General features: G+C 36.5%; 1 protein-coding gene across 1 annotated transcript in view; it reads left to right on the top strand.

Annotated features, from left to right (window-relative positions):
* IL1RAPL2 (interleukin 1 receptor accessory protein like 2) overlaps positions 1-11,739 on the top strand; it is a 51,413-nt gene extending 39,674 nt beyond the window's left edge. Inside the window, 4 exon segments of the mRNA XM_028523395.2 lie at positions 10,055-10,375; positions 10,378-10,482; positions 10,485-10,549; positions 10,551-11,739. Coding sequence (XP_028379196.2) covers positions 10,055-10,375; positions 10,378-10,482; positions 10,485-10,549; positions 10,551-10,751 — 692 coding nt within the window. The 3' untranslated portion in view covers positions 10,752-11,739.
* The last annotated feature ends 513 nt before the right edge of the window (positions 11,740-12,252 follow it).

Here is a 12,252-nt window from a genome sequence, read left to right as displayed (position 1 = left end):
GTTGATAGTTGTGAGTTTGTTGTCATTTTACTGTTCATAGTTTTGATCTTTTTCTTAAATAAGTCCCTTTGACATTTCATTTAATAAGGGCTTGGTTACAATGAACTTCCTGAACTTGATTTTATCTAGGAAGCACTTTATCTGCCCTTCCTTTCTAAATTATAGCTTTGCTGGATAGAGTAATTTTGGATGTAGGTCCTTGCTTTTTCATGACTTTGAATACTTCTTTTGAGACCCTTCTTGTCTGCAAGGTTTCTTTTGAGAAATCAGCTGAAAGTCTAATGGGAACTCCTTTGTAGGTAACTGTCTCCTTTTCTTTTGCTTCTTTTAAGATTCTCTCCTTCTCTTTCATCTTGGGTAATTTAATTATGATGTGTCTTGGTGTATTTTTCCTTGGGTCCAACTTCTCTGGGGCTCTCTGAGCTTATCTATTACTCACACATCTATTTCCTTTGCCAGATTGGGGAAGTTTCCTTTATTATTTTTGCAAATAAGTTTTCAATTTCCTGCTCTTCCTCTTCTCCTTCTGGGACTTCTATGATTTGGATGTTGGAACATTTCAAGTTGTCCCAGAGGTTCCTCAGCCTCTCCTCATTTTTTTGAATTATTGTTTCTTCATTCTGTTCCAGTTGAGTTTTTTTCCTTCTTTCTGTCCCTAATTGTTGATTTGTGTCCCAGTTTCCTTCCCTTCATTGCTGATTCCCTGTATATTTTTCTTCATTTCACTTTATATAGCCTTTGCTTATTCCTTTATCTTGTGGCCGTACTCAGTCATTTCTGTGAACATCTTGATTACCAGTGTTTTGAACTCTACATCTGAAAGGTTACTTATATCCTCATTGCTTAATTCTCTTCTTAGAGTCTTGATGTTTTCTTTCATTAGAGACATATTTCTTTGTCTCAACACACCTGTTATGTTGTAAGGGCCAAAGCCTTGGGTATTAGCCAGGGTATGGCAACCCACTTAACTGTGTTGTGGAGCTGAATGTGGGGGAGGATTCAGAGAGAGTACAATGCTGCTTGCTGGGCTTTTGTCCTGCTTTCAGTCACTTCCCCTGGTACCCACAAGTGAATTGGGCTCTTCTGGTGTTGATTCCTGGGCTGGTGGGTTTGTGTACATTCTAGGGCCCCCTGGGTGCCTCCAAAAGACTCTCCTGTGAGACTGGGAGTTTCTCAGTTTCTCAGTTTCTGCTGCCACAACCCACAGAAGTTTTTACAGCCAGAGGTTTTGAGGCTTTATTTCCCTCTACTGGAATCCTGGGTTGCACTGTCTGTCTTATTCCCCAGTTGTTCCTCCCAATTTATTTGCACATAAATGTGGGACCAATGGGTCCACCAGCCACAGCCTTACTATGCGTCCTTTCTGCCCCATGTGCCTGTCTCTGCTACTCTTACTGCTCTGGAAGAATGTTTCTTCTTTAACTCCTTGGTTGTTGGACTTCCATACAGTTCAATTTTCTAACAGTTCTGGTTGTTTTTTGTTTTTTAAATTGGTTGTTGTCCTTTTGGTTTTGTGAGGTAGCAAAAGGTACCTACTTATAGCTCCATCTTGGCCTGAAGTCTATTAACAATTTTTGTTGCGTGGGTCACCAGCCAGCAGTGACCACGGAACGCTGTGGATGGCTCGCCAAAAAACACGCGAGAAAAAACACACATGCACAGAGACAAGACTAGTTTCTGTGGGGAAGTAGGGACAGAATGGCCACCCCCCTAGTGGGGGGCACCCTGATTTACCATCCATACCTGCTTTTATTGGACTCATTTTGCATAATAATTCAGGTAAAGTACAGTACTTATCAGGGGGAAGTAAGGAACTATAGAAAACAAGGAACTCTGCTAGTCTATTGAGTTGGGGTCAAAGAGCTGTAAGACTTTGAGGAACAAACTTCCTCCTTGAACCCCTCTCATTCAACTGAGAGCATTCTAAACAAAGAAGGTTTAACAGTAATTTACATGTTCTTTCTTAGGCCTGATCACCCAGGGAATCTGCCCCTTTTCAGCACAGAGCTGCACCACCCTGTCATTGTTTCAGGCTTAGCACGGGAACTGAGGCAACCAAGAGATAAGAAGTTTTTCTCCCAGACGATGAGAACTCAGGCTATGTCAAAGCTGAGAAGCGAGGGTCCATCACCCCCTTTTGCTGCAGCCCCCCAAGTCCTTCTTTTGGGGGGCCTCCCAAAGTGATCGTGCCTGCCTTAGGTCATTCCCCCCGTGGGGAATCTTACCCGTCTTTGGCTAACCGACCAAGCTTTTTGGGGTTCAGTTATGAATAAAGCAGCAGAAGCAGCATTCCTGCCAGGGAGACAAGCCTTTGTCTCCTTGCTGGCTTACGGTTCCAAGGGCGTTCCCTTAGCCTCAGCCTAGGGGGGTGTTTCAGCTTCTGATACCAGTCAGGGCGGTTCCCAACAAATTTTAAATTGATCCAGTTCTGACTGATGATTTAGAAATATCTAACAATGTCTAGCTGGGCTTTGAGTAGTTAAAACAACCCTTTAAAAGTTTTAACCTCAATTCCCCCTTTTATTTGTAGGAATACTATGGGGAGCTCTAGGTGAATTATTCACTAATCATTGCATCTGAGAAAGATACTAGTGAAATATAAATATTTTCATGCACATGGTTGATCAGCAATGTCTGTTGAAATTATATTTATAAATTCAGCCTCTGGTATCAAATTGGCTTTCCATTTGTTTTCATGCTCAATTTTTCTATGAGTTTCTTTCACTCAGGTATCTTAGGGCCTCTATAGTAATTTAAGGAAAATACATATAATCTCTAATTAAATTCTTGAATTTGCTAGACTTCCCTGATTCATCTAATCTTCACTTCTTTAATACTTTGTACTAGCCATGTCCTTGTGATGATAATGAAATAAGAAATGACTGGAGATTACATCTGGGGTCAGATGATGCCTAGTCACTTCTGAAGTGAGGCATGCAGAAAACTTTTTTGGACATGGATCTGTAGTGCTCATTGACAATAGTTCCTCTAATAGCTTGACATATTGTACATCATTCAAGTAAATTGTCCTTGTGGAGTGCTAAAATAATTTTCCAAGCAATTTGATGTCTGAGATCTAAAAAGTGTGAGGCAAAGGTGACATGAAAAATCATGGCAATTTAACACATTTTGTGCAATTACTCACATAGAATAAATTTAGATATGCCCACCATTCCCTTTCTGTTAGAGTCAAGAAAGAAGAAACTACTTCATTGTACACTGAAGTCAGGAATACACTGAAGTCAATGGACTAAGGGTGTGTCATCAACATCTGAAGTAAAGAAAGAATCCATTGTGTAGAATTTAAATCAGTAAACATACTGTTTGGGAAGCACAAAGAACAGGGACCTTTGAAAAATAAAGAGTAGGACACCAGGATAAAATTGTCTTAAGTACTGAAGGAACCACAGAAAAGACTATATAAGGGGCAAATTGCTCATGTTTACTAAGATTGTACTGATTGGATTTACTATATCTAAGTTTCTAGGGTATGAGGTTAATTGGGAAAACAAGAGGGGAATGGCCATTTGCAGATTGTCTTCACTATTCTCAACATTATCTTTCTTTCAATATTCTCCAGATATGTTCCATTACCTACCTCTACTCTTGGCTAGGAGGTAAAGAAAGAAGGGAAAGAAGTTAGAGAAGTGAACAACATTTCAGAGTAGATTCTGTCCACTACCATGCTCTCCTGCCCACCCACAGCTTAAATGCAATAGTAAAAGTAAAGGATCCACTTTCAGAAATGTAGCCTCTAAAGTCAGCACTAAATAAATATAGTTCCCTACAGTCACAAGGTCTCGGCAAATCCATGTTAACTGTTTATTAACCTATTATTAAAAAATATAACTCCCACCAAAAAAATTTATCCTAGCAAACTATGTATGAATTATCAAGCCAAGGACATGGAGAGGGTGGGGACATAGAAGGTTTTGGTAGGGTAATATCACACACTGTTTAGAAATACACCTCCTCCCCGAACCACACACCTAGCTAAATAAAAATTTTGTTGCCTCAGTCTCTGTGGCAGACAGAGATGGAATCTTACATCTGCTAGAGGCAGAATCAACATCCCAAAGCTTTAGCAACCACACCCAAAATAAAGAGTCAGGTTGTCAATATGTATAACTCTTTCAGTAGTTTAATATTAGGCATCATTATTTAAAATGCAGACATTATTTTAAGTAAGACCACATTATAAAGTACCCCACTGTAAGCCTCTAGTTATATGAGAGGGCTAATATTTTTTCCAAATATATAGTGCTGAGTTGTACATTTTTCTTTGATACTTGGAAGACCTATATTATTTTTTGCTGGTTTCTTCACACCAGTTATAGGAAAGGAACCATTTCAATCACTGACAGAGACTCTTGTTTTTAAGTCTTGGTATATTAAACCATAGATTTTTATAAGTATCATCATTGATGGATATCAATTAGCTAATGTTAAAAGTTAATGGATTATTATCTGTTTTGAAATATCCTGTTTTGCCCTAGCGATTGCCAGGGTCTGTTTAACTGATAGTAGATATACAGAACTGTAGGTATAATCATATAGAACTACTATTAGATGAACCTGGCAAAGTAATAAATTATACCTTTGACTATAAGCTGTTTGTTTTTTTAAACTTTTTAAAATATGCTAATTTCCCCTAATAATCACCTTGACATAAGTGGAAGTGTCTACACAAAACATAATTACAAGTTGCTAATTGATTAGTTTGCTATATTATGGTTAATTTATGGTTTGACAACATATGGTTAGTATGCAGTAGCAAGTCCACATGAAATTCATGAATATGGAATGTTTTTCTCCTTGTCTTTCTACCTGAATCTGCAGCAAATTGAGAGCCTGAAATTTAGTGAAGTATTGAGTTCTTTTGGAAAAGTGTATATACATCCCTTTAGAAAAATTTATTGAGGCTGCCATTATTATTGCTTCAATTTTGTTGCTTGATTTCTTTCTCCAGTGTATTTTTTTGCTTTGTTAATGTGTGTCCTATTTTCAAGTAAGTTTTATATCTCTAATTCTGCATTTCTTAATGCACTGGAATTTTTTACAAGTACCCATGAAAGTGATTGAATTTGATTTGCCTTTAATATGGTTTGTGGTAATTACTTTTTTTTTGTTTCCTACAAATAATCGTGCTACTGCCATGACATATCCCAAGGTGGGCCTAGGGACAATGCATTTTCTTCTAGAATATTTTTCTAACTTTCTGTCAAAAGGAAAAGATTCTTTGCAGGTGCACTTATAATGTGAAAAATGAATGTATACCAACATAAGCACCACTATCAAATCTTTTTTTGCCAAATTGTGAAGATCACAAATAGATTAAGTGTAATTGAGTTTGTTTCGTGTCTGATAATCTGGTATAGGTTCAAAGCCTTGTCTAGAAAAGCAGAGGGTTCTTTAGTTTATTCTGTCATGATAAGCTACTTTAAAACTTGCACAAATATAATGACCTTTAATTTAGGGGATATTTTATATTTTTATGTAGAAAATAGAGTTTTTTAAGGGTCATTAAGGCTCAAAAAGAGATTCCTGCTACTCAGTTGCTAAATTTGCCTGAGAAAGTCAAAGCAAGATACTGCAAATATTCATATGTACTATGGATTTAGTGATTTTTGTGGAAAAAAGTTTCTTTATTATCTCTTCATGATAACAAGCTTTATAAAAATGGTTTCTGGAGGTTTCTAAAGTGTCTCCAAAACCCACAGCTCTATCAGGTAACACCGTTGCCTGTCAGAGACTACACTAGCCATGGATAAGCAATATCTTAACTTGATACCTGTTTTTTCATAGTTTATTTGGAACTTTTCCAGGTCTACACACACTGATTGATCTCTAATTCAGGGACAGAAAACTTTCTCTGTGAAGATCCAGATAGTAAATATTTTAGGCTTTGTGGGTTATATATAGTCTCTGTTGTACCATATTCTTTTTATTCTTCCTTTTACAAAACTTTAAACAGTTTACTAATCATTCTTAGTTCACAGGCCATAAAAACAAGATATAATTCTAATATATCAGGCTCCAATTCAGTCATTGGGTGCAAACATGCAACCCCAGGGTAAGGGGAAAATTATTTTGGGCATTTGCTTTGTAGAAGTCAACAATAATTCTCTGGCTAAAGATTAGCAAGTGAAAAATATTAACTGTATCTCTTTAGTCTCTTGTTAATTTACTTATATTTTCCATGATGGCTAGGTCTTTTTTGTTTGTTTGTTTTCATAAATGTAAAGAGAAAGAAAAAAGTGTAAGGAAGGGAGGGAGGAAGGGGGCAAAGGGAGATATACAAAAGAGAAAGGGAGAGTAAAAGAGGGAAAGGCAGAAAGAAAGAGTGAGGGAAAAAAGCAAAGACAGAGGTAAACTAACAAGAGTGAGATGGGGAAGAAAAAGAAAATTAAAAAAACAGGAGAAAGAGAGGTAGAGAGTAGCAAAGGGAGAGGGGAGAAAAAGAAAAACAGAGTGAACAAACATAGGGAGAGCCAGAGTAAGGAAGCTAGGGCACAGTCTTCTCCTTTTCCAGAGGCACCTCCCCAGATGCTTTTAAAGACTGAGGTTACTGCCTAGCCACTGATCATAATCCCTAGAAGTGAAATGCAGGCTTCACATCTGAAAATTTCCACTTTGTTTTTCTCCAAGTGAAACAGAACACAAAATTTGAGGCCCAAGCAAATGGCTCATGTTTTCTTTGGGACATTTAGGTTGTGTCTACCCAGCGAAAATTTTGAGGTACTGAATGCCTGATTCCAGTACATATGATTAATGTATATATAGGGTAAACCAGGGTAGTTCAGAACTTTTTTCTTCCACAGGAGTTTTTCAGCAGAAAAAAATCTAGATGGTTGCCTCAACTATCCACTAGGCTTTGCCAGAATAAGCACAATGAGTGTAGTATGCAGGAGACAGGGACCATTCCCTCTCTCCAAGGTTCCCTTCAGTACCCACAACTTGCACAGCTGAACATAGTGGGCTCTTTCCTGACAGGCTTTCATTCTATGGGAAATAGCAACTTTTGTCTAATGAATCTCTAAGAAGCTCCCCAAAACCCTAAATGTCGCAGCATTTTTAGCTGTGAAATGACAAAACAGGTAAAGGAGCAGAAACATATTAATAGGAAAAATAAAACCCATTCCTTTCCCTATTTGAGAAGAGGTATAGCAAAGCCAAAGCCCATGAGTTCCCAACAAAATTAATGACTATGTATATGGATATTTTCTCTAATTACTGTGAACACTTGGGTTGCATTTTTAAGTAGCTAGATATGAAGAGTGACCCCCCAAACCCCAGAATTATATTCTGGAGTGTGGGCCCCTTTTAGTAAACCTTCTCCCACTAGGTGAGTGTTCTAGGAGCCCATCTGTATCAGTGTACCAGCTGGCATTGTTGTGAGAGGCTGACTTCACCTTCAGTGAATTTTTTTGAAGACACTTTCCATGCATTTACCCATTTCATGATGGGTAATTTACAAGCACACCTGCTCACACAATGCTGAGTATTTAGCAATTTTAACCAAAAAATGGCTAACCCCCATGCCCCACCCTCCCTATTCACCTGATCCCACCCTGACTTATTTTGTTTCCCTGGATGAAACAAGTCCTCAAAGGGAAGTATTTTGCCAATGTGGAAGAGGTGAAACAAAAAATGGCAGAAGCACTAAAAAGCATCAAAATTGATGAGTTCAAAAACTGTTTAGAATGGTGGAAAAAGTATCTTGGTAGGAGTATTGCTTCAAATGGAGTGTACTGTAAAGATGACTGAAGTTTAAAGATGTGAGAAGGACACATGGACAAAACTGAGGGGAATGGGATCAGGGGTGGGAGGTGGGAATGGCTGGGGTAGGAAGAGTAGTAAGGAGAAAATGGAGACAACTGTACTTGAACAACAATAAAAAATGTTTACAAAAATGAAGATGTGAGAATAAATACACAATTTTTTAGAAATAAATTTCAGGTGTTTGGTATCTCCCCTCATATATGTATAGATAAACCTTTGGCTTTTAAAGGTATAGTTAACAAGTAAATTAAACTACATCTCAACATGTAAAAATAGTTTTTCATAGAAGTGTGAAGATATACTTTATAGAGGTATAGTTTATGTTACAAAGGTGTGTACAGATTTTTTTAACAATTAAATAAAAAGTTGCAATTAATGAGGGAAGAACACAAATCAGAATAACAACTTGGTAAATTATTTTCTAAAGAATTTTTCTAAAAAATTAATTAACTCATAATTTACCTGGTAAAATTGCATTTCCATGGACTCCTGCACTTATCCCATGATTTTGGGTTAGGGTTTTGTTTTGTTTTATCTGGAGGAAAGGTGATAAGAATAATGGAAAAGACACATGAAGGTTCTTTTACGTATCTTACAGATCCAAGTTCCAATGATGAGGCTTCCCACATAACTTCTTTCTTTTTTGGAGCAGAAACAAAGGAAGAAAATGAAGAGTCAGAGCTGTTGATACATTGGGATAATATTTTTTCATTCTTTGAAACTTTCCACCTTTCATTTTATTCTTTTCACCAATTCTCTAAATGATAATTACTGAGTGATAACATCCCCATAACTTCTTGTGTGGTGTTTTTGTTTTTGTTTTTATTTTCTTGCAGATTTTAATGCTCATTTTCCCCCAAATACATAGTCTTTACAATAAAATGCTAAAAATTCTTAAGAGGTTCTTTCCCCACGTAGAAATTGCTGTGTTCCCTCAGATAAAATCATTGTAACTATCGCATGCGAAAGTCCTAAAATGTAGTAAGTAAAAACCAAAACAGCAGTAACGATGAATTGTAAAACAGGCAATTCTATGTGTATCTCTTAAAAAGTTCTTTGTTTATCTGTACAGTGTGTAGAAAGTTTACTCATTTTCCCTTGTGAAAGTGTTATGGCTGTCAAGTGGTGGAAATAAACCCTGGAAGAGAGAGATTATCTGTAAAATATGCAACTGTAAAATAAGTTTCTCTTTTCAAATGGCTTGTACTGGGCTGTTTGGTGGCCAGATACTAGATACTGAATGTGACTCCTTGAAAGCAGTCTGTAATCTTGGGCAGATTTGCAGTGACAAATGTTGCTATGGTTTCTGTAAGCACTGCTTCTGCACTGTACATTAGACAAGGCCTTGTGCTCTGCTTAGTAAAGACAGCTCTCTGTTGCAGCACCTGTACCCAACGCTCCATTTGTTAGCACATGAGTGTGTTTCCCTTTTTGGAAAATACGACTTTGGGGAGGATGATTGCCAAAGGATTATTCCATGGTATAAGTAAATATTCACCTCAATCTCAGAACTGGTCTACAAAGTAGGACAAAAACTTCCTTCTCTGCTGATAGACTCCTCCTCCATTCCTGTTAATTTCATACCTCCTCCTCACCTCCAATTCCACCCCTCTTTCTTCCTCTGTACAAAGAACAGCTGGTTCAAATTAAACTCATGGGCACACACACACCACTTCCCTATATCCAGTTTTGAAGGCCAAGATGGAAAACCTAAGGTTACAAATAACAGAAAGTATTCTTAGAAACAAGCTATGATTCTAGAAGAGATTTTCCACCATCTCTATCACAGTATCTTTGAAGTAGTTCATATACATAGATCACCTTACTTGTTTAGCAGTTGAAAACTATGGGTAACAGCAAACTAAAAACATAAATACTGTGACTCTTCAGTCATCAAAAAGTTCCATTTCTCTTTTCATCAACTGAATGATTGCTTGTTTACTTAGAGTAGTAGCCTGGAAGCCTGCTTTAAATTAAATGATCAAATAAATAAAAAATAACTGAAATACACCTAAGCTCCAAAGAAGTCAGATTTAATATTAGCAAACAAAAACAGTACAAGTGATCAGGGGAAAGAAAATTAATGTTTTAAAGTTTTTTTTCATTTTTTTCTTTTTAAAGAAATTTGCTTTCTGGATGTGCAATACATCAAAATAAAATATTATATACATTAGTGAAAGACTGGATCTTTACTATCCCAAAGTGCAAACCTAATGCTTTAAATACTGGAAATGTCTTTGTTTTACTCTTTTTCTCTTTCTGTGATTTGTAGCATACACTGAAGATCTCACAAGATGTGTTGAGCAAAGCAGAAGACTTATTATTGTGCTAACTTCAGACTATATTCTCAGATGAGGATGGAATATGTTTGAATTGGAAAGTAGACTCCATAACATGCTAATCAGTGGAGAAATCAAAGTGATATTGACTGAGGGTACAGAATTTAAAAAGAAGGTGGATTGCCAGGAAGTAGAATCACTAAAGCACAGCATCAGACTTCTGTCACTGATCAAGTGGAAAGGACCCAAAAGCAGCAAATTAAATTCTGAGTTTTGGAAGCACTTAGTATATGAAGTGCCTATCAAGAAAAAGAAGGGCTTTCTCAGTGCCATGTTCTGGACTCTGCAGAACAAGAACTTTTTGGAGAACTCCAGCCTATACCCTCTATTGCAATGACCAGTACCTTAGCCTCTCTGGAGTCATTCAAGCTGATTTCACTAATTTCCACCGTTCAGGTTCAATGCAAACGGTACACTGCTGCAGTCATTAATAAATACACGATGCCAACCACCATTTTTCCAATACCTTCCTTAGGTGACAACCACGCTTATTGTAACCTGCCTCTGACATTACTCAGGGGATAGCTACCCCTTAATAATCCCCTGAAAGATACCCAGGAATTTCATAGAAAGAGTTCCCTGTTATTGTTATCATACAAAGAGCTTAGCTTCACCAGTGATATTTGGTAGTGAAAAGTCTAACATCCTCAGAACAGCTATGTGAGTATAAAGAATTTCTGCTATACCTAGCATAAAGCATACCTAATAACATTAAGGTGTTGAAAAAGTGTTTGAAGAAAAAGGCACAGAAATTGATTTGCTACTTCAATGTATTTTTTACATTTTCAGAATAGTGGGAGCAAGAAGGACCTGCTTTTGTTGTATTGTACTTTGTTCCAATGTACAATTTTCATCTCTCCCTGAAAAGAAAAAAAAATCCTATTGTTTTAGGGTAGGTTTTATGATACCAAATGAATTGCAAGCTAAATAGGTGAGTTATTTTCCACATATTTATGAATATGTCAGCATTTATATGGTATTTGAAACGCAAAATTTACAGACTTTTATTGAATTTGAAAATTCTGAACTATGTTTATGAGAAAAGGATAACTCTATAGAGTAACTGACAAGATCAGAAATTATCAAGATAGAAGTGTTGAGGTACTCAAATTAGAAGAGTGTTTGTAGAAGAAAATTTATTAATAAAAAGTATAATTGAAATGATTAGAACATCTTCAACATAATGGACAATTTCTGTAGACTAAATCAATAGCTCTTAATAACAGCTTTTACTTTTATTAGGCAAACACATACTCTGTAGACAAACTGGTAGGTAGGTAAACAACATGCATTTCTTAAGCAAATGAATAGACAGGCTAACTCTTTCAGAATGATTTTGAACAACCCCTATGGCTTTTTAGTCTATTTTTAAAGTTTTACAAATTTGAAAATGCATTTTAAAATATGCAGCTTTCCATTTGTTAACAAATTCACATTTGCATTTTTCTCAAATAATCTTTCAATCTTCTATAAGCTTTATAGCAAGATGTGAGCATCTTCCTACTTTTTTCAATATCTTTGGAGTTTGAATTTAAATAAATATTTACTGCACATGTCAGCAGTTCAAAAGCAGTAAAACAACAATAATCACAGATGAAGTGCTAAATAATTGAAGTATACTAGTAGTAAAGCAGCAGTTGTAGTGGTTCTTATCTGAAATGTAGTTGTGAAACAGACTTCTGTACATACACAATATCTGCTTGGCCATGGGTACAAGATTTCTGCAGAAGTATCCTTATTCCTGGTCTTTCAAAGAGTACATTTTATAGACTAAACTTCTCCACCTTCACATTGTGATGACTATGCCCTACCAAAATATCCCTGTGAATAATCTGAAATATTACAAATGTGCTGTAAGGAATGTTCTCCTCTTCTGGTATTTCTTGTGGAATACTACTTTGTGTTCTCTTCAATCATTTAATTTTGGTGTGTTCTCCCCTAAGATGCCCTTGAGTGTCAATTGTTAATCAAGGTTGATTTTGGCATTTTGAAAATATTTCTTAAATCATGTTTTTGGACAAGTATAAGCAAGGACAAATGTATGTAGTGTATAAAAATTAATTTGCCCAGCCATTGTAATTGTGAAACTCTGGTAAATCCTGAACCCAAGGTAGCCCATCCACTGTAAGTG

This window comes from Phyllostomus discolor, chromosome X (genome assembly GCF_004126475.2).
Source record: "Phyllostomus discolor isolate MPI-MPIP mPhyDis1 chromosome X, mPhyDis1.pri.v3, whole genome shotgun sequence".
NCBI classification, from domain to species: domain Eukaryota; kingdom Metazoa; phylum Chordata; class Mammalia; order Chiroptera; family Phyllostomidae; genus Phyllostomus; species Phyllostomus discolor.
This window is presented reverse-complemented; position numbering and strand designations above follow the sequence as displayed.